This window comes from Capra hircus, chromosome 11 (genome assembly GCF_001704415.2).
Source record: "Capra hircus breed San Clemente chromosome 11, ASM170441v1, whole genome shotgun sequence".
NCBI lineage: Eukaryota > Metazoa > Chordata > Mammalia > Artiodactyla > Bovidae > Capra > Capra hircus.
This window is the reverse complement of record NC_030818.1, coordinates 72,522,494-72,542,110: the sequence shown is the minus strand read 5'-3', so window position 1 is coordinate 72,542,110 and position 19,617 is coordinate 72,522,494. Positions and strand designations below refer to the sequence as shown.

The window sequence follows — 19,617 nt, the reverse complement described above, 5'->3', positions numbered from 1 at the left end:
CTGACTCCAGAGGCAGCAATTTGATGAATGATCAGAACATCTTACCTGGAGAATCCTAGGGATGGGGGACCCTGCTGGGCTGCCGTCTATGGGGTTGCACAGAGTCGGACACGATTGATGCGACTTAGCAGCAGCAGCAGCAGAACATCATAATAAATTAAAATTCATTTTATGATGTGACTGTGGAGACAAAGACTGTGCTACTAGTGACATCATGTCAGGCCAATGACACCACTACTCATTAGTAATGTTTGTTTCAAGACAGTGTCCTTGGCTTGATACACATGGGGAAAACAGTCCAGAGCCCCCAAGTGTGTCACAGCTGAACAACTGAGCTGAACAATGAGTGTCATAGCCCACAGGGATGGGCTATGCGGCTGGTGTGGACCGAGCTGGTCTACTCCTTGGGACAGAAATTCATTCATCTCTACACGCCCCAGCATCTCACTCAGTATTTCTGGAAAACTGAAGTAACCGCTTTACCTGAAACTGGTGGTGGTGTTGAAGATAAGCGCAGAAGAAACCTCTTTCTGCATCTCTTAACTTCCCCACTGACTGAAAAGAACAGGCCACATTGTATGAAAGTTCCCAGATCATCTGTGGGTCCCAGACACACTCCATGCCCACATACACCCATACTCCATGCCCATGCCTTCTGGGCAAAGGCACTGCCATTCTCCCCTGTGGGACAGCCCTTCCCCTCTATCCTGTGACCTCCCACTATTGCCCCAAATCCCACTTATACACCTTCTCTATTGGGTCTTCCTGGTCCAGCCCCATGAGAGTTTTTCCTGATTCAACACTGGTCATCTTCACAAGGTCAAGGCAGTCTTAGGGCAGGCAGGAGGAGTGGGCAGGCAGGCCCCATCTCCACCGCTCTAGCAACAAGATCTGCAGTGATGAGGCAATGTGCTCACTGGGTCTGAAGCAGGTCCTCCAAGGCCTTGAGCTCCAGCCTGTGGTATGACACGAGCATGGGCTACAGAGACCAAGAGGTGAGGACAGAGGGTGGCTGGGAGCTGAGAACCAGGAGTAGGACTTCAAAAGCTGGGACGCCTTTGCACATAAACCCCTGAGCAGGATCCCAGGAATCCAGGGAGGAGCAGTGGATTGAGACTGGTGGAAGAGCTTAGCAGCAGGCACAGATCTGGGGGACACTGAAGAATCTGCGTGCAACACCCCCCCCCACCCCCGCCTCCATTACTTGGTAGTGTGATCAAAAGCGAACCACTTGGCTTCTTTCAATTCAGCTTCCTTTGTTACAAAATGGTCTCCCAGGGAGCGGGAACTACTCTTACACCACTTTTCTGGAAGATGTGAGCCACACCACGGGTTGGGATCTCTAGGCACTAGTCTCAGGCCTCCTGGGAGTTCCCTGGGTACCCTGCAGAGAGGAGATTCCCTCGCGGGGCGTTTCTACTTTGTGGTTTGCCTCTGACATTGTTCAGCTCCATTTTTCTAAAGGGTTTACAGCGCGCTCTAACATCCACGGATGCAATGTCATTGCATTGTCCCATCAGCCTCTTTTGCAGAGGGGCCTCTTTTGCACCTGGGGCCGTGACTTGCCAGTCACTCTGTGGGGACCAGCGCTAGCAAATCCCGGTCCGGGAGAGCACCCGCACCGAGATCACGGGCGTAGACGCCTGGGCCCGGAGCCCTCCCTGGGGGCGGAGCTAGCCGGCGCGGGGCGGGGCCTTTTTGAGTCACGTGACTCCCGGCCCGGAAGCGCTCGCGCCCGAGATCCCCGGGTGACCGGGTAGCGAGCTACCATCTCGAGCGAGCGCGGAGATTGCAGGGGGTCCGTCTAGTATCGCGCTCCCCGCATCCGCCGCCATGGCCTGGACCAAGTACCAGCTGTTCCTGGCCGGGCTCATGCTCGTCACCGGCTCCATCAACACGCTCTCGGCAAAGTGAGTCCGGGCCTGGCCGGGAGGGGTTGGGGCTCGGTAGGGTCTGCAGCCGCCCGCAGGGGCGCTGGCGACCCCCGCCGTCCTCCTGCACCCTCCCCCTTCGCGGCTGTCATTTCCTGGCCTCACCAGCCAGCTCAGTTTCTCTGGTCGGTTCACGCAGTTCATGGACCACCCAAGAGGTGCAAGGCACCAGGGAATGCGAGGAGGAGCAAGCAGTGTCCTGGCTGGAGATCCGAGCCCCCGCTTTAATCCCAACCAGTCACTTTCCAACTCAACATCTTTAATAGGAGGGCATTCTTCTCTGCTGCCCCTTCCAAGGTGGCATGAGGGGCGCGGCCCTCCCAGGAGCTGTGGGCCAGGGAGGGCTACTATAGATGCCACGTTAGCCGAGTGACCCGTGAGCATGGAGGGCTGCCATGGCAGAGTAGGGGGTGTTCCATGGGCCCCTCCTGGAGAACTGGTTTCAACTGGACCTTGAAGCTTGGGTGGAATTTCTGCTGTGGTGGAACCTCGAGGCAGGAGCGGCAAGATCTAAGGGGATTGTAACTCGCTTCAAATGCCCAGGCTAGATTTTATCCCACAATCAAAGAGAGGCTTTTGAGAAAGTGATTCAGTGAACCTGGTGGTCAAGGTGAAAAGTAATTTGCTGGAGGGAAAACCACTGCAGGGCTGCTGCAGAACAGATGAGGGGACCTTGGAGGTGGAGGTGAGGTGGGAAGGGAAGGGCCAGGTGGGAGAGACCAGGAGCAAAGTGAAACCACAAGGCCTGACCCACAGGATCAAATAGTCACTCCTGGGCTTCTGCCTGGGAGAACAGGAGTGTCGTTAACCCAGACAGGGTGGCGGGCGGTGGAGTTGGGGGTGGGGTGGGCAGTGGTTCTGCTCTGATGTCAGAGGGCGTGGTGCTCATGGGCCCATAAGGACAGTCCTCAGAAGGTTGTGGGTTGATGACCTGGGGCTGTCATGAGGCTGAGGGACCGAGCACAGTCTCCTATTTGTAACAAGCAGGAGGCCCTGAGAGGCAGCCCCTTCTCTTGATGGCCCTTTGGCTCTTTCTCTGTCCCTAGCTTGGCACCGGGCCTTCCTGCCTCTCTGCCCACCAAGAGCCCCAGTACCCAGAGCCCAGCCTTTCTCTGAGCCAGTTCCAAGGTGCATGTGGAGGACAGTAGACAGTGACCCTCTCCCAGTCAGACCTCACTTCCACCTGGGTCTTGCCAGGCTCGAAGCAAAGGGGAGTCACCCCAGTCACCCTGAGGGCTGTGCCCCAGGCCCGCGGGATGGTGGGGATGGTTGTATCTTACTCATTTTCTAGAGTGTTTTTCCCCAGCACACTCCGTCAGTGATGTGAGAAATGCCCCAGAAGAGAGGTCTGGGAGAGAGGTCTTCTGTTCAATTCTTCAGACATGTATAAAGTATTCACAGTATGGGAGCCACTGCCTAGACTCAGGGAAGAAGACAGAAGTGACCAAGAGAAGGTCCTGGCCTTTGAGATGCTTAGGATCTGCAGTGGATGAGATGTGCACATGCTTGACAAGCACAGTGTCCTCCCTTCTCCACAGGAAAGTGGACCTCTGGGTGGGCCCCACCTGTCTCTCCCACTGGGCTCTGGCCAGCCATGTCTGTGTCTTGTGCTGGGCTCCTGGGCCCTGAGGCCTCCTGAAGGGTGCTCCTCTTGCAGAGCGCTTAGCTGTAGAGGAAACTCCACCTGAGGTCTTCCATCTCTGTTGGGATCTGAAGGCCGCAGAACAAGTCACTGTCCATCAGTCCCACAAGCCAAGCCCTCAGTCTGGTGCTTACGGGGTGGCTGTGATCGGCCGTGGCCACTGTCCCCAAGGAGAGCTGAGTTACTACTGAGGTTACCTGTGCTGACTCAGCTCCTTCCTTAAAGAGGTCCAAACCAGTCTGGTGAGAAACCAGAGGATCCTCAGCCCCAGGAGGCTTTGCCCCTGGAGGCTACCTGAGAGGCCAGAAAGAGGCTTCCAGGTAGGGACCCAGCCTTTGCCTGTGACCTGATGTGGGGCTTTTCAGGAGCCTCCCTACCTGTGACAGGCCCTGGTATTGGACCCTCAGCAGCGTTCTGAGGCCAGACTATGAGAAGAATGCTCTCAGAGAAAGAACATGGGAAAGCAGTGGTGTACATCCTGATGGGGTTATCAATTTGAAATCACACTCTGACCTCCAGTTTCCAGCAGGGACAGACAGATGGAAATGTGACCACAGCAAGTAAGTGCTAACTAGCTAGTACCCAGACAGAGAATAGCATGTACCAGGTCCTGCCCCAGCCACCTTTCATAAGTTAATGAATTCTCGTAATCACCCTATGAGGTAGATACATATCTTGGCCTTGGATAAGGAAAGTGAGATTCTGGAAAGAGGAACTTGCTTGCCCAAGTTCAACTGAGCTATGAAGTGGCAGAGTTTGTATTTGAGCCTAGGTAGTCTGGTTCTAGAATCCATACTCTTAACCTCCAATATGAATGAAGCTGGGGACTTCTCTAGTCATTCTCAGGGACATTTAGAGTTGTTAGAAACATAGAAGTTATCCATTCTAATCCCCACAATTTACAGTCAAGTTCCCAAGAAAAGTTTTTGTGTATGTGATTCAGCTGGTTGGTGTCTAGAACCTAGGTCTCAGCATTTTGGTCCAGTCCCTCAAACTTCCTCTTCCTTGGGGCTTCCTCTTACACCTCCCTGGACAAAAACAGACAAGCATGTGCCTATGGACGCTGTAACCCTATCAGGGGCATCTCCCCTCCCTGCCATTGGAGTGCCTTTGCTCTGGGGCCGGGTGGCAAGCATCTGAAGCCTCTGTCCCAGCGCTCACTCAGGGTTCAGATTTAGAGTCTCTAGTAGCCTTTTGCAGTGTCTGGGCTGTCGAGTGAGCATGGTGTTTCCCTCCTCGGCTTCTTGGGAGGACTGAAGACAGCGGATGAGGAAGTAGGCTGCTGCTCTACTGCGACCATAGGTCAGCTGTCGGCTGGAGGAGGTCACTGCCCACTCGGGAGGGTTGGGTGCCCTGCAAGGAGTCAGCCTGCCTGGGCTGGGCTGGGGGTCACCTGCGTGCAGAAGGGAAAGTCATGGATCAGGCAGGCCCTTGGGTGTGGGCAGAGGTCCCCTCCCTTCTCCTTTCTGTGGCTACTTCCCCCCACTACCAGCCCTTCTGCTGGTGCGCCTCCTAGAGAACAGACATTTCGGCCTCCCCTGGCACTGTGTGGAGCTGTCTGCCTGAACCAGTGCGCCTTTTGGAACCGCATCCTCCTGAATCCACCTGGGGTTCTGCACGTAAAGAGCCAGGGTCAAGTAGATGCTCACTCAGGAAGGCTCAGCTCCCTTCCTAAACTTCTGCAGGCCGTGAAGCCCACCACCCCCCCCCACCCATGAAGGGCCCATGGGGCCCTGTTCTCCAGCCACCAGACCCGCTGGGTCCTGGGACCCTGTAGGAAGGGAGCAGGGGGCCTGGGATCATGGGCCTCAGTTGGGGAAGGGCTATCAATCTCCTTTCTGTTTGCGCTCTGACTTTCTCGCCTTGGCAGCTGCCCCACCCCCCCAGCCCTGTGAGCAGCACAGGATAATTGCTTCCAAGGGGTTAATGCCGGCTGTAGAAAGCCTGAAATCTGGAGAAAGCCTGCAGTGGGGAGGGCAGTGTAGGAGAGGAGAGAGCATGTGGTTTGGCAGCTGTGGGATTAGATGAGTCACTGGGCCTCTCCAAACTTCGGTTTCATCTATAAAATGGGTACAGAATCCCTGCCCCACCTCTTACACATGCTGTAAGAGCTCCTGAGGAGAGTCTTCTTATCCTTAAGAGAAGGAAGGGCTGTCATCATTTCTTACCACGTGAGCCACCTGCTGTGACATCCCAGAGGGTGGAGAAGCCCTGGGGCTCTTAAGGTCCGGAGCAGGAGAAAGAGGCTGACTCACCAGGGTGTGAGCAGAAATGGCGTGGATTCTGCGGGAAGGGGACACACAACTGATGGATCCGAGGAAGCCACACCAGCCACTTCCTCAGCCTCTGACCGCAACCCCCAGCCCCACGCAGACACACACACACACACACACACACACACACACACACACACACACCTCTGGGAATGCTGAGCTTGGAGTTTCGACTGGGCCAAGCCACGCCAGCATGACTCATCCCCCAGGTAGGCGAGCCCACCTCACAGCCCTCTGAGGCCCAGGGAACTCAAGAAAACCCGCTTCTGCCAGTGGGAGGCACTTCCTCATGTGGCCTCAGCCTGAGCCTCCTGGGTCCCCACAGGCCTCCTGCCCTAGGGACCGTGGCTATCCCCAGAAAAGAGTGTCCAGAGAGTGGAGGGCCCACCTGCAGCGCTGACTTTTGCCCCACCTCAGCCAGGGAAGTGGGAAAGATTAGGAGGAAGAAGGTGCTCGTTGTTGAGGAAAGAGCACAGAGCAGAGGGTGGAGGCTCATGGGCACTAGAACTTCCCTGTGTGCCCAAGCCCTCTCTGGCCCCTGGGTTTCTCATCTGTGAAACTAGGAGCTTCTCGGGATGATGGCCGAGTTTGTCCTCTTTCGGCTCTCTGTGGCCCTCCAGCTGTCCTGCAGGATGGGTCACAGAGGAGGGACACTCCCTGGAAGCCTTCAGGTGGAGCGGAGCTGGGGCCACACCCACCCGGCCCAGAGGAAAATTTTGCAAGCAGGAGTTCGTGATCTGAGCCACCGTCAGCTCCCTGTCTTGTTTTTGCTGACAGTATAGAGCTTCTCCATCTTCGGCTACAAAGAATATAATCAATCTGATTTCAGTATTAATCATATAGTGATGTCTATGTGTAGAGTTGTCTTATATTGTTGGAAGAGGGTGTTTGCTATGACCAGTGCATTCTTTTGGCAAAACTCTTAGCCTTTGTCCTGCTTCATTTTGTATTCCAAGGCCAAACTTGCCTGTTACTCCAGATAACTCCTGACTTCCTCCTTCTGTATTCTAGTCCCCTGTGATGACAAAGACATCTTTTTTTTTTTTTTTGGTGTTAGTTCCAAAAGGTCCTGTAGATCTTCATAGAACTGTTAAGCTTCATTTTTCTTTGGCATTACAACAGCAGAGGAGAAAGAGGGAGAAGAGACAGAAAAGAAGTTTTATTGACTCCCTGCCATCTGCCAGGTCTTTTATGTCTTATTTATTACTTTTGTGAGTTCATCAGTGTTGGCATCATTATCCCCATTTTATAGGTGAGAAATCTATAATTCATCCAACCTGTAACATTCAAAAATCTGAAGTCTGACCTTTCCATATATCCTGCTACCCTTTCTGAAAATAAGTTCAAGCAGGTGGGTTTGGGCCTAGATCCACCCATTAACTGTATGAGGCTGAAATGGCTCTCTCCCGCCCAAGGCCTAAAGTCCCCGTCTCTAAAATGAGGGTCCTTGTTATGAGACTTAAACCACACAGCCCACGTGAAGTGCTCAGCCAGTTCAAGGAGAAGTACAGGTCTGGTACAAAGTCAGTACACAGTGAACTGTGCATTTATAAATACACGTTAGGGAAGTGTTTTTCAAGGAGACAAGTGCTATCCCATTGGAGAGTCACTGATGTCACCCCCAGATGAGCTAGGGCTGGTTTTGGCCGTTGTTCTGTGCTACCTGAGGGCTTCTGTGACTGCAGTGAGCCAAACCTTTCCCAGGGCCAAGTTGGGAAGCCTGATTCCTTCCCAGTGACTGCAGGCCTGAACTCCTCCCTGGCCCCAAGAAGCTGGGTGGGGCAGCGTGTCCTGACACCTAATCCCTAGGGCTGTAAACCTGCCCCAGTCCCTCAGATACAAAAAGATTCCATTTCCCCTGCTGGGAACCTGCCCAGTCCAGCCTGTTCAGTTCAGTTCAGTCGCTCAGTCGTGTCCGACTCTCTGCGACCCCATGAATCGCAGCACGCCAGACCTCCCTGTCCATCACCATCTCCCGGAGTTCACTCAGACTCCCGTCCATCGAGTCCTTGATACCATCCAGCCATCTCATCCTCTGTCGTCCCCCTCCTGCCCCCAATCCCTCCCAGCATCAGAGTCTTTTCCAATGAGTCAACTCTTCGCATGAGGTGGCCAGAGTCTGGAGCTTCAGCTTTAGCATCATTCCTTCCAAAGAAATCCCAGGGTTGATGTCCTTCAGAATGGACTGGTTGGATCTCCTTGCAGTCCAAGGGACTCTCAAGAGTCTTCTCCAACACTACAGTTCAAAAGCATCAATTCTTCGGCGCTCAGCCTTCTTCACAGTCCAACTCTCACATCCATACATGACCACAGGAAAAACCATAGCCTTGACTAGATGGACCTTAGTCGGCAAAGTAATGTCTCTGCTTTTGAGTATACTATCTAGGTTGGTCATAACTTTTCTTCCAAGGAGTAAGCGTCTTTTAATTTCATGGCTGCAATCATCTGCAGTGATTTTGGAGCCCCAAAAAATAAAGTCTGACTCTGTTTCTACTGTTTCCCCATCTATTCCCATGAAGTGATGGGACCAGATGCCATGATCTTCAGACCCAACCCTTGGAGAAAGGAGACAGCACCAGGGGAGGGGAGGAGGCTTAACACCAGCCTTCCAGTGCTCCTCGAGGTGCCCATCCCTAGGGAAGGGCAGGCCTGGCTGGTCCCACCAGCAGGGGGCGACTCAGACCAGGTGGCAAATTAGCACTGTGCATTTGGACTGTAGTCACCACCTGGCTATTTGTCTAGTGGCGTCTAGAAGTCCATTCATGCAACCCAAACAGTTTAAACTTGTGTATAATAAGATTCTAGGAGCAAAGAAAGCTGTGGAAGTTACTGGATGGTGAGCTCACATCCTCTCTAGTGACAGTGACTGTGGGACCAGAAAGTCACACAGATGTGAATTGTGACTGTCAGGTGCGCAGGCAGTAGCCCAGCGGGAGTTCCAGGAGGTGGCCCCACCGCCAGATCGGGGTCTTCTTGAGCCTGCCAGTCTGTGCTCTGGGTGTGGCCCCAGGAGGGAGAAGGGGCTTTCATACCAGCCCTTGTCCTAGGCTTCTGGTTGACCATGAACTTGGCAAGACCTCCCCTGTTCCTCCTGGAGGACCCCTGGGAACTCTCTCTCTGACCTGCTCACTCGCTCCAGGGCCATTGTCTCTGTGCCCTTGGTAAAGCTTGACCTCTTCCCTGCTTCTCTCTGTTTCGCTCAGCTGCCTCACCCAGGCCCTCCGCCAGGGCTCTGTCTGTGACAATGAGTCTGGCTGGAGAGTGGGCTACCTGGGTAGGCCATGCAGGTGGTGACTGGCCCACGTTCCGGGTCCTGTCCTGCTTGGGGAGGGATCCCCGAGTCAGAATCTACTGCAGATCAGGCAGAAATGAGACCCCTTGGAGAACAGGCAGTTTCTGTCCTAAGTGGGGGCTTTCTTTGCCCCTTTGGTACTGGGTCTGGTTACATCCTGATCCCCCAACCCAGATTTCCTCTGCATTCCCAACCAGGCACATCAGCACTTCTCCTTAAGGGCCCATCAGCTCCCCTTTGGCCTCCACTGTTCCCAAGCAAGCACTGTTCCTGACGTCCCTCCTCACATCTTTGGGAGTGGATGGGGTCTCTCACCTTGCGACAAGTCTGCCATAGCCCGGTGTTGTTCACTCGCCCTAGGATGTGTTCAGATTTCTTTGTAGATGTGGTCTCTCCCTCCCGCTTCGTGCTACCATCACCGCTCAGCCCGCCCTGCCTGCTGCCTGCATCTGGGCATCATGCCCTTGCCCCAGGCTGTGGGAAAGAGCTCCCAGAGAAGCCCTGCCTTGTGTGTGTTCCTCGCTCAGCCGTGTCCGACTCTTTACGACCCCATGGACTATAGCCCGCCAGGTTCCTCTTGTCCATGGGGATTCTCCAGACAAGAATACAGGAGTGGGTTGCCATTTCCTTCTCTAGGGGATCTCCGCAACCCAGGAACCGAACCCGGGTCTCCCTGGTTCAGGATCTTTGTCAAACCCAGACCTGCAAGTGGAGTGGCCTCTGCTCCGGGCACAGGAGGCAGAAGGCTTCCCTGCCCTCTGGGAGCTGAGGCTTGTGCAGAGAGGAGATGCAAGACAGGTCGGGATCATGGTGTAGCTGCTCTTGACAGATGTTGTTAGGAAAGACATTTCAGAAGTCCCAGGTGGCGCTAGTGGTAAAGAACCTGCCTGCCAGCACAGGAGATGCAAGAGACGTGGGTTAGATCCCTAGGTCAGGAAGATCCCCTCATGTAGGAAGTGGCAGTCCACTCCAGTATTCTTGCCTGGAGAATCCCATGGACAGAGGAGCCTGGTGACCCTATGGCCCATAGGGTTGCAGAGTCAGACACAATTGAAGTGACTTAACACACACACACACACACACACACACACTTAAGCCTTATACTTTAAAGATAGCCACTGCCTATGCATGGGGTGCTATGGTTGGGGGTGGGGGAAGCATAGGCAGGTCAATGGCCTACAGAAAGTAGCCCTAGGTCTGTGTTGACCTCAGTCAGCAGTGTGATATGGCAGATATAGTCTAAGCCAGGTCAACTAACCAGGATGTCCAACAAGTGGGAGGGGCCTCCCTGTTGCCCAGCTCCATCCAGGCCAGATCATATGCCTTGGGTCTGGGCTTGGGCCCACTGGAGCACTTCCAGAAGTTAGCAGCCAGGGAAGGAAAGGTTACCAAGGGCTGGGGCTGCTTAACCAGAAGATTCAAAAGGTGGAAAGTGAAAGTGAAGTTCCTTAGTCGTGTCCAACTCTTTGTGACCCCAAGGACTATAGCCTATCAGGCTTCTCCGTCCATGGGATTTTCCAGGCAAGAGTGCTGGAATGGATTGCCATTTCCTTCTCCAGGGGATCTTCCCAACCCAGGGATCGAACCCGGGTCTCCCACATTGCATTCAGACACTTTACCGTCTGAGCCACCAGGAAGATCAGAAGGTGGAAACATCTCCAAATATATGAAGGGCTTTCAGATGAAGGAGAGATTCGATCCCAGGGATATAACATAGCCCAGTGAAAGTGAAATTCAGGGGCAAAAGCTTCAGTGACAGACATTGGTCAGTGCGGAATGGTTGGTAGCAGCTGCCCAGAGCACTGTGCCATGACATGTTCTGGACTCGGTGGGGCCACGTGCCAGAGTCAGCCCATCTGCTGGGCACTGGCTGGCAGGCCACTCCACAGCGCCATGTCCTTGCCACCTGCTTCTAAGCCACTGCTAGAAAACCCGGCCAGACCCTTCAGGTTATGTGAAGGTGACCGGGCGGTCCGTGTCAGGTGGCCGTTCCCAGGGCCCATGTGACCTGCAGACCAGGGACTCGACATTTTTTGAGCACAGGTCCTTTGATAGTCTGGTGAAGCCTAAAGTAGTGTTTTGAAGTGTGCAAATAAAACCCCAAGGATTACAGAAAAAGCTAATTGCATTGAAATAAGATTATCCAGACATTAAAAAAGCCAGGGTGTAATATAGTAACAGGTATGTGCATGCACTTCTTAACACATGAAGTTATAAGCAGCGGGTCTGCTGCTGCTGTTAAGTCGCTTCAGTCATGTTCTACTCTGTGCGACCCCACAGATGGCAGCCTACCAGGCTCCTCCATTCCTGGGATTCTCCAGGCAAGAACACTGAAGTGGGGTGCCATTGCCTTCTCCAAGCAGTGGGTCTAATTACTGTAATTTTTGGCTAGTGATGAGTGTAAGTGATACCTCACAGTATCTACAATGACTTGAATGTGAAAATGAGAATAGCTGTGATTTCCACGTGTGACAGTTGTAGGTCCTGCAATAGTATATTTATAATTTGAAGAAATGCTAAATTTCTGCTAGCAGTTCATGAGATTTCAGCTAAAGGTACCCAGGCCCCCACTTTCTGTCCCAACTCCCAAGTGAAGACTGCTTACCGTGAAGACTAGCCCCTTCAAGGGGGAACCCCACTCTGGGCCAAGTCCCCTAAGTCTGGCCTCTTGGCATCAGGAGGCGTGAGCTCTCTGCAGGCCTGGGACCAGGTGGGAGAACCCGTGCACTGCAGGGTTTAACCTTCTCTCTGTCTGCTGCAGGTGGGCGGACAACTTCGTGGCCCCAGGCTGTGGAGGGAGCCAGGAACACAGCTTTCAGCATCCCTTCCTCCAGGTATCTGTGCCTCTTCTCTCCCAGCTCTGTCTACCAGGGCTCAGGGCAGGTCCCCCCGTGAGGCCTTGCTGTTTCCTGTCCTAGAAGTGGAGTCCTCCCTTGCACCCTACTTCTCTGTGTCCTTCCCCAGAACACAGGCCAAGGTGTGGGGTGTCCCTGGAAGGGGCCAAAGGCCCTGTTCCCCGTAGGAGGCCTGTACAAGTCCTGGTGCGTGGTCATGTCCTGGACACCGTGAGGCCAGCCCTCACCACAACAAAGTCAGGACCCATTTGGAAAAATCAACCCCTAGTAAAACCTGCTCTCCAGCCATGGGGAGCCCAGACCCACTAGGACAGGGCAGGCATCATCAATGGAAGGTACCTTATTGCTGGACTAGGAAGGGGGTGAGACAAATTTCAGCCTCAGTTCTGCCAGCAACTTGCTCTGTGACCTTAAATAAATCCTTGAGCCTCTCAGGGTCTCAGTTTCTCCATCTGGAACTTGACCGGGAAGTGGCCTAGACTGGTGGGTTTTCGGCCAGGCTCTATAGCCTTAGGGTTTCCATCGAGGTGTCTGAGGAGCTAAGGAGTAGACATAGGAGGCAGCTCCCACACAGGAGCTCTGTGTTTATCTGTTTTACCTGTTGGGTTTATAGGTAAACTCTTACTTGAAGAAAGATGATTTTTTTTTAAATTTTGTTATGGGACTTCCCTGGTGGTCCAGTTGTTAGGACTCTGTGTTTTCACTGCCGAAGGCATGGGTTTGATCTCTGGTCAGGGAACTAAGATCCCAAAACTGTGCAAACTGTTAGTTGCTTAGTCATGTCTGACTTTTTGCCACCCCAGGGACTGTCCATGGAATTCTCCAGGCAAGAATACTGGAGTGGGTAGCCATTCCATTCTCCAAGGGATCTTCCCAACCCAGGGATCAAACCTGGGTCTCCTGCGTTGCAGGCAGATTCTTTACCATCTGAGCCACCAGGGAAACCCAAAACCGTGTGGCATGGCCAAAAGAAAAAAAAAAATTAGTTGCAGGTGAACCTCCTTCCAGCTCTGAATTGGCCTGGTTCCGTCCCTGCAGGCAGTGGGCATGTTCCTGGGAGAGTTCTCCTGCCTGGCCGCCTTCTACCTACTCCGGTGCAGAGCTGCGTGGCACTCAGACACCAGCGCAGATCCCCAACAGCCCTTCAACCCTCTCCTTTTCCTGCCCCCAGCCCTCTGCGACATGACAGGGACCAGCATCATGTATGTGGGTGAGTCGCCAGGCCAGGCTGCCAAGGGCTCAAACTGTGGCCCCAGGGGGATGCTGGTGAAAGAGCCTCCCCCACCCCCAGCTCATCTTCAGTTCAGTTCAGTAGTTCAGTAGTGTCCGACTCTTTGCATGGACTGTAGCATGCCAGACCTCCCTGTCCATCACCAAGTCCTGGAGTTTTCTCAAACTCATGTCCATTGCGTCAGTGATGCCATCCAACCATCTCATCCTCTGTCTCATCCTCATCAACTCATCTTCAGCACCCACTTCACACACACACACAGCTCACCTTCAGCTCCCCCTTTACACACACTCACACCCCTTTACACACACACATACCACCAGCATTCACTGAGTACTTAGCACGTGTCAGGCCTGCCTTCAGCCTTGAGGACACCTCAGTGAACAGAGCAACCGGGCCCTCAGGAGCTCACATCACACATCTCTCCCTCCCAGCCCTGAACATGACCAGTGCCTCCAGCTTCCAGATGCTGCGGGGAGCCGTGATCATCTTCACAGGCCTGTTCTCGGTGGCCTTCCTGGGACGGAGGCTGGCGCTGAGCCAGTGGCTGGGCATCCTTGCGACCATTGCCGGGCTGGTGGTGGTGGGCCTGGCCGACCTCCTGAGCAAGCACGACAGCCAGCACAAGCTCAGCGAAGTGATCACAGGTATGGCCGGGGACAGGCGTCCAGGGGTTGCCCCGCACAGAGTCAGGGGAAAAAGCATTTGATAGGCTCTGCTGCCTGCCAGGCCTTGGGGGAGGGTGTGTGGGGTACCCACTGTTGACCTGCACCTGCTTTCGAGGTGACGGGAGCAAGCAGGGCCAAGCAGCAGGAGAGGGGTGGGTAAGGATTGGGGAGATCGGAGAGGGAGAGGGAGAGGGCTACATTTACTTACAGCCACACAACCTACAGAATCCAGGAGAGGAAACACATGAACGTTTACTGAGCACTTACCCAGTGATCAGCCGGCACTCTGCACTGTACTCGGCATCACTGTCAGTCTTACGGTCCCAGAAAGGAAGGCCTGCAGCAGTTTTACTGTGAAGTGCCACCCTGGTCCCTCAGAGGCAGAATTAAGCCAGAAATGTCCATTTCAAACCCCACTGCTTCTCAAAAGACCCACTTACTCGAGTTGTGCAGCCCTCAGACCCCCGGGCCTTCTGGAGCCTCACCCGAGAGGGGCGGTGACAGTGCCTGCCCTGTTGGCCTGCCCCACCCCTCAGGGGCCAGGAGATCAGGCTCAGGGATGCCCTGCAGAGTCAGGGGCCGTGGAGGGCTGTTCCGTCCCTGAGGGAGCTGTCTCCCCAAGCCCTGGCCTCACCCTGGGCCCCTCTTTTCCCCACAGGGGACCTGTTGATCATCATGGCCCAGATCATCGTCTCCATCCAGATGGTGCTGGAAGAGAAGTTCGTGTACAAGCACAACGTGCACCCACTGCGGGCGGTCGGCACAGAGGGTGCGTGTGAACACGGGCTGGCGGGAGGGCGCTGGGTGGGGTGAGCCCTGCAGGGTGGCACGTGGTGAGGGCGTGGTGGGTGTTGGGGACCTCTGGGAGGGGTGAGCCTGCCACCTCCCATCCTTCCCTTCACCACCTTCAGTTCAGTTCAGTCACTCAGTCATGTCTGACTCTTTGCGACCCCATGAATCGCAGCACGCCAGGCCTCCCTGTCCATCACCAACTCCCAGAGTTCACTCAGACTCACGTCCATCGAGTCCTTGATGCCATCCAGCCATGTCATCCTCTGTCGTCCCCTTCTCCTCCTGCCTCCAATCCCTCCCAGCATCAGAGTCTTTTCCAATGAGTCAACTCTTCGCATGAGGTGGCCAAAGTACTGGAGTTTCAGCTTCAGCATCATTCCCTCCAAAGAAATCCCAGGGCTGATCTCCTTCAGAATGGACTGGTTGGATCTCCTTGTAGTCCAAGGGACTCTCAAGAGTCTTCTCCAACACCACAGTTCAAAAGCATCAATTCTTCGGCGCTCAGCTACTCTGACATGTGCCATGCACTCAGCCCGGAGCTAAAGGAGGACAGAGAGGAAGATGAGCAAGATGCAAGCCACACTTTAGGGAAGCCGACCACTTCCTGGAACTGACCAAGAAAGGAGCATTCAGTCCACCGTTACTCAAGGGATAGTTCACTTGCCAAGCATATCTGAGTGTCATGGCCCAGGGCAGGTGGCATTCGAGCTGCAGGTTTCAGCAGGCAAGAGTGGGAAGGAGGGAACTGCAGACGCAGAGGAGATGTGGGGAGCTGGACATGAGTTTGGAAACCAGTGAGGAATAGTTTGGGTAGGGGTACACATTTGATGTTGGGGAAATAACCAGGGATTGAATATATCAGGGCCACATTGTAGAGAACCTTGAACATCAGGCAAGCAGATTTCGATCTTAAATGACAGGCAGGGAAAAACTAACAAAGGTTTTTGAGCAGGAAAGTAAATCAAAATCAGTGCTTTAAAAATATAAAACTAACAGGGTGGATTAGAGCAATGCAATCAAGGTGTGACCTTGGTCTCCTCAGGGAGCTGGTTGTGCCTGGTGCACTGTGAGCCGAGGGCTTATGACAGATGTGAACCACCTAAATCGACTATGTCATCCAGCACACTGATCGCTTCCACTTATTTTTTTTCAAAAAAGCATGACTTTCAGAGTGAAAGTGAAAGCGTTAGTCCCTCAGTCGTGTCAGACTCTTTGGGACCTCACAGACTGTAGCCTTCCAGGATCCTCTGTCCATGAGGATTCTCCAGGCAAGAATACTGGAGTGGGTAGCCATTTCCTCCTCCAAGGGATCTTCCCCACCCAGGTGTTGAACCCAGGTCTCCTGCATTGCAGGTGGATTCTTTACCATCTGAGACACCAGGGAAACTACTTCTGAGTGAAGCAGTGCCTTAATTTACATTCCAGTCTAGCTCCTTGTCACAGACCAATGGCACTGAATTAGCTGTGTTTCTCCACACTTGGGAGAGCAATGTAGTGCTTGGAGCCAGCCAATCCTTCTGTCAGTGAATAGAACCGAATTTTAAAAAACGTCAGCATTGTATGTTGTAAGGATAGCTGTTTTGTGGCAGTGTGCACGACTGTGCACTGGTCACAATATAAAGTGTATTTCCTATTCTTGGTCCAGTCAGGAAACACAGGTTAAAAGTGGAGAAGGGGCAGCCAGAGCCCGTTCAGTAGGCAGTCTTGAGTTTCTAATGAGCAGGATGCCTCCAGGACCTGAAAGGAAGGAGCTGGTTTGGGGGCGGCTTGGCAGGGGTGGCCAGAGGTCAGCGGAGCCCCGGCAGGGCAGGACCAGGGCCCCAGCAGAGAACCTGATGTGCTCCCTCCACTCCCGCAGGCCTCTTTGGCTTCGTGATCCTCTCCTTGCTGCTGGTACCCATGTACTACATCCCCGCCGGCTCCTTCAGCGGAAACCCTCGCGGTACCCTGGAGGACGCGCTGGATGCCTTCTGCCAGGTGGGCCGACAGCCACTCATCGCGCTGGCGCTGCTGGGCAACATCAGCAGCATCGCCTTCTTCAACTTCGCGGGCATCAGTGTCACCAAGGAGCTGAGTGCCACCACCCGCATGGTGCTGGACAGCCTGCGCACCGTTGTCATCTGGGCGCTGAGCCTGGCGCTGGGCTGGGAGGCTTTCCACCCGCTGCAGATCCTCGGCTTCCTCATCCTCCTGGCAGGCACTGCCCTCTACAATGGGCTGCACCGCCCACTGCTGGCCCGCCTGTCGAGGGGCCGGGCCCCGGCCGAGGAGGGCGAGCATGAGAGGCTGCTGGGGGGCTCTCGGACTGCCATCAACAATGCCAGCTGAGCCTCCTGCAGGGCCTCTGCCGCCACCCGGATGCTCCTTGTTCCCCCTGAGGCTGAGGCCACATGGGCTGGTGAACCTCAAGTGCTTTGTCCCCAAGGCCTCACCCCGCCCCCTCCCCACTGACCCCCACCCAGGGCAGCCACTGCCACAACATCCAGGTCTTCCTTTGTCACCAGCCTGTGCAGAGAGGTGTTACCCAGCCCCCTCTGAGGCCTGAGTGCCATGCCCAGCCCCTGCCAGGCTTCCCCAGACCCCCAAACCCCCTGGAATACTAGAACTAAATCATGGGGTAGAATTGAAGCAGCCCTAGGGCTTCCTCTTAAGTCATAAGCTAAATGTGGTTCTCCCAGGAAGAGAGGTCAGTGAGCAAATTCTACCAAAACTAAGCACTCTGTTTTCTAAAACTTGTAAGATATTCCCTAACTCTGGAGACTGAAGTTTCAGCTGGGGTCTTGCTGCAAATGCTGTGTGCTCCGCAGCCCTGTACCAGGTTCTTCTGGGCCTTGGCATCCTGCTCTGTACAAGGTGTCCATGGTGTAGGACCAACCTGGGGAAGGAGGAACAGCCCGTTTATTGGAAATGCCTCCTGCCCACGGTGCTGCTCCTCCTCGGTCACACCCCCGGGCCTCCCCACCTTGGAGAGATTACGGGGGGTTTCCAGGCAGCCCTTGATAACAGTTTTTATAAACTCTGATTCATTCAGCTTCCATTTTAAAGCTGAGGAAGCTGAGTACCAGAGTTTTGTTTGGCCAAAGGGCTCTCCTGCCCAGGGCTCTGGCCATGCAGCTACATGACCAGGCGGCAGGCTGGGGTGTCGAGGGCATTTGGGCCTCAGCTCCACCCCCAGCACCCCCACTCCATGGAGAGCCCTCCAGGGTGATGGGTCTCCCAGGAGTCTACCGTTCAGAGTGATGCTGCTATCCCAGGTGCATATTAGTGCATAACAGTCTGCACAGGCAGGTGCGGATGAGAAAACTATGACCCGGAGAAGGTCAGGTGATGTCCTCATGGAGCCAGTATTCCAAGTGCGGGTTGCCTGATTCCAAACCTGTGGCCCCACCTGCAATACGAGTGTCTCTGGGATCTTTGGGCGGGGGTACATCCTGTGCTCTTGTCCTCCAGGTAACCCACCCCTGAAGAGAGGGAACTGGTAGCAGGGACCCCAGGGAGCTGAGCACCCCTTCTTTCCAGTGGTCCTCACTCTGTGGTAGTTTCTGGAGCCTCAGTTCACTCCCCTGAGCAGCTCGATCATGAAAACGAAACACCAAATGCCTTCTTTAAAATAGATCATGGGGAAGGAATCTCTGACCAGCAAAGCCCTCGGGCTGTGGGGATCCAGCAGGTTCTCACCAATCCTGTACCCCCAGCTCTGAGTCTCAGGGGTCCCTGAGCTCCTCTGGGCCATGGTGTGTATCACAGGAGGGAGGAGGTGGGGACTATAGCTGCTTGGGGGGCTTACAGTGTTGTTTCAGGGGTTTTATTTTTAAAAAACAAAGGGAAATAGGCAATACGGACTTTTTTCTTAGTGAGAAGGAAGAAACACAAGGGTTAGGACATTTCTGGAGGTGATGTCTAGAATGTCAGAGTGGAAAAACTCTAATGCACCAGAAAAATCATCCAGCCCCAACCCCCATTGTTCACATGAAGAAGTTGAAGCCCAGAGAGGAAGATTTGTCAAGAATGCACAGAGCCAAGGACTGGCAAAGACAGATGTGCTGGTTCTCAGGCCTTTCCCATCCCATTCTCCCATCGGAGGAGGGCTGGGAGCCTGAGCTAAGAGTCCAGGACTGGCTAAAGAAAACAAATCATGGACCAAGTGGATTTTAGCATTGAAGGGTTGTGGAGTGAGGGGCAGCAGAGCATGGGGAGGGAAATCATAGTCAGGCCTGCCATCCATGCAGGCACCTTGCTTTAGGTCTTCACATCTCTAAAATGGGGAGGCCTATGTCTCACAGGATGGCTGTGGGCATTAACCTAAGATAATAAATGGAAAGTACCTGTAAATGCTTGCAGTGGAGTGTCCTGTTAGGCTGCTCTGCCCACCAGGGTGGCTGAGGTCCCAGCAGAGCCCTGGCTCATCGGCTTTGCTTGGGGGCGGGGAGGGGGGGATCTTTTGTAACACTTGCGGAGTAGAGTGCAAACCTCATGTCGATTATAAGATAAAACAGGATGCCTCCTGAAATTTTTACGTTGAACCTAAGTACCCCTCTGGACAATAGAGGCGTGTCCTCTCTGTCCTGGTGTCTGGGGGGCTTCAAAGGATGAGTGTGGGAGGCTGTGCTGTGTCGTTCTGGTCATGGGGGTGGAGAGGGTAGGATCCCTACTCTCCCACTGAGTCTTGAGGGTTGTGAGGGACGTCTGCAGCTGTGGCCTACTGCTCTGAGCAAGGTAAGGGGGCCCTGGGTTCCAAAATTAGGATTGACTGATAACAAACTTACCAGTTTAGATACAGTGTTACTCAGGCCATCTGCATTGTGAACTTACCAGTCCTGCCCCATTCATAGTGGTCCTGGAAAACCCTGGGGCTGGAGCATCTTCCAGGACTGCCATCCAGGCCCTGGAGGAGCCCTCGGGCTCGCTGCCCACAAGAGACTTAGGACCGTGC

General features: G+C 54.1%; 1 protein-coding gene across 1 annotated transcript; it reads left to right on the top strand.

The window, feature by feature from the left end:
* Nucleotides 1,713-19,182, top strand: SLC35F6 (solute carrier family 35 member F6). The gene is made up of 6 exons (XM_005686928.3): nucleotides 1,713-1,910; nucleotides 11,900-11,972; nucleotides 13,032-13,203; nucleotides 13,659-13,871; nucleotides 14,551-14,661; nucleotides 16,543-19,182. The coding sequence occupies exons 1-6, from the start codon at nucleotides 1,834-1,836 to the stop codon at nucleotides 17,010-17,012; spliced, it is 1,116 nt and encodes a 371-aa protein (XP_005686985.2). The 5' UTR covers nucleotides 1,713-1,833; the 3' UTR covers nucleotides 17,013-19,182.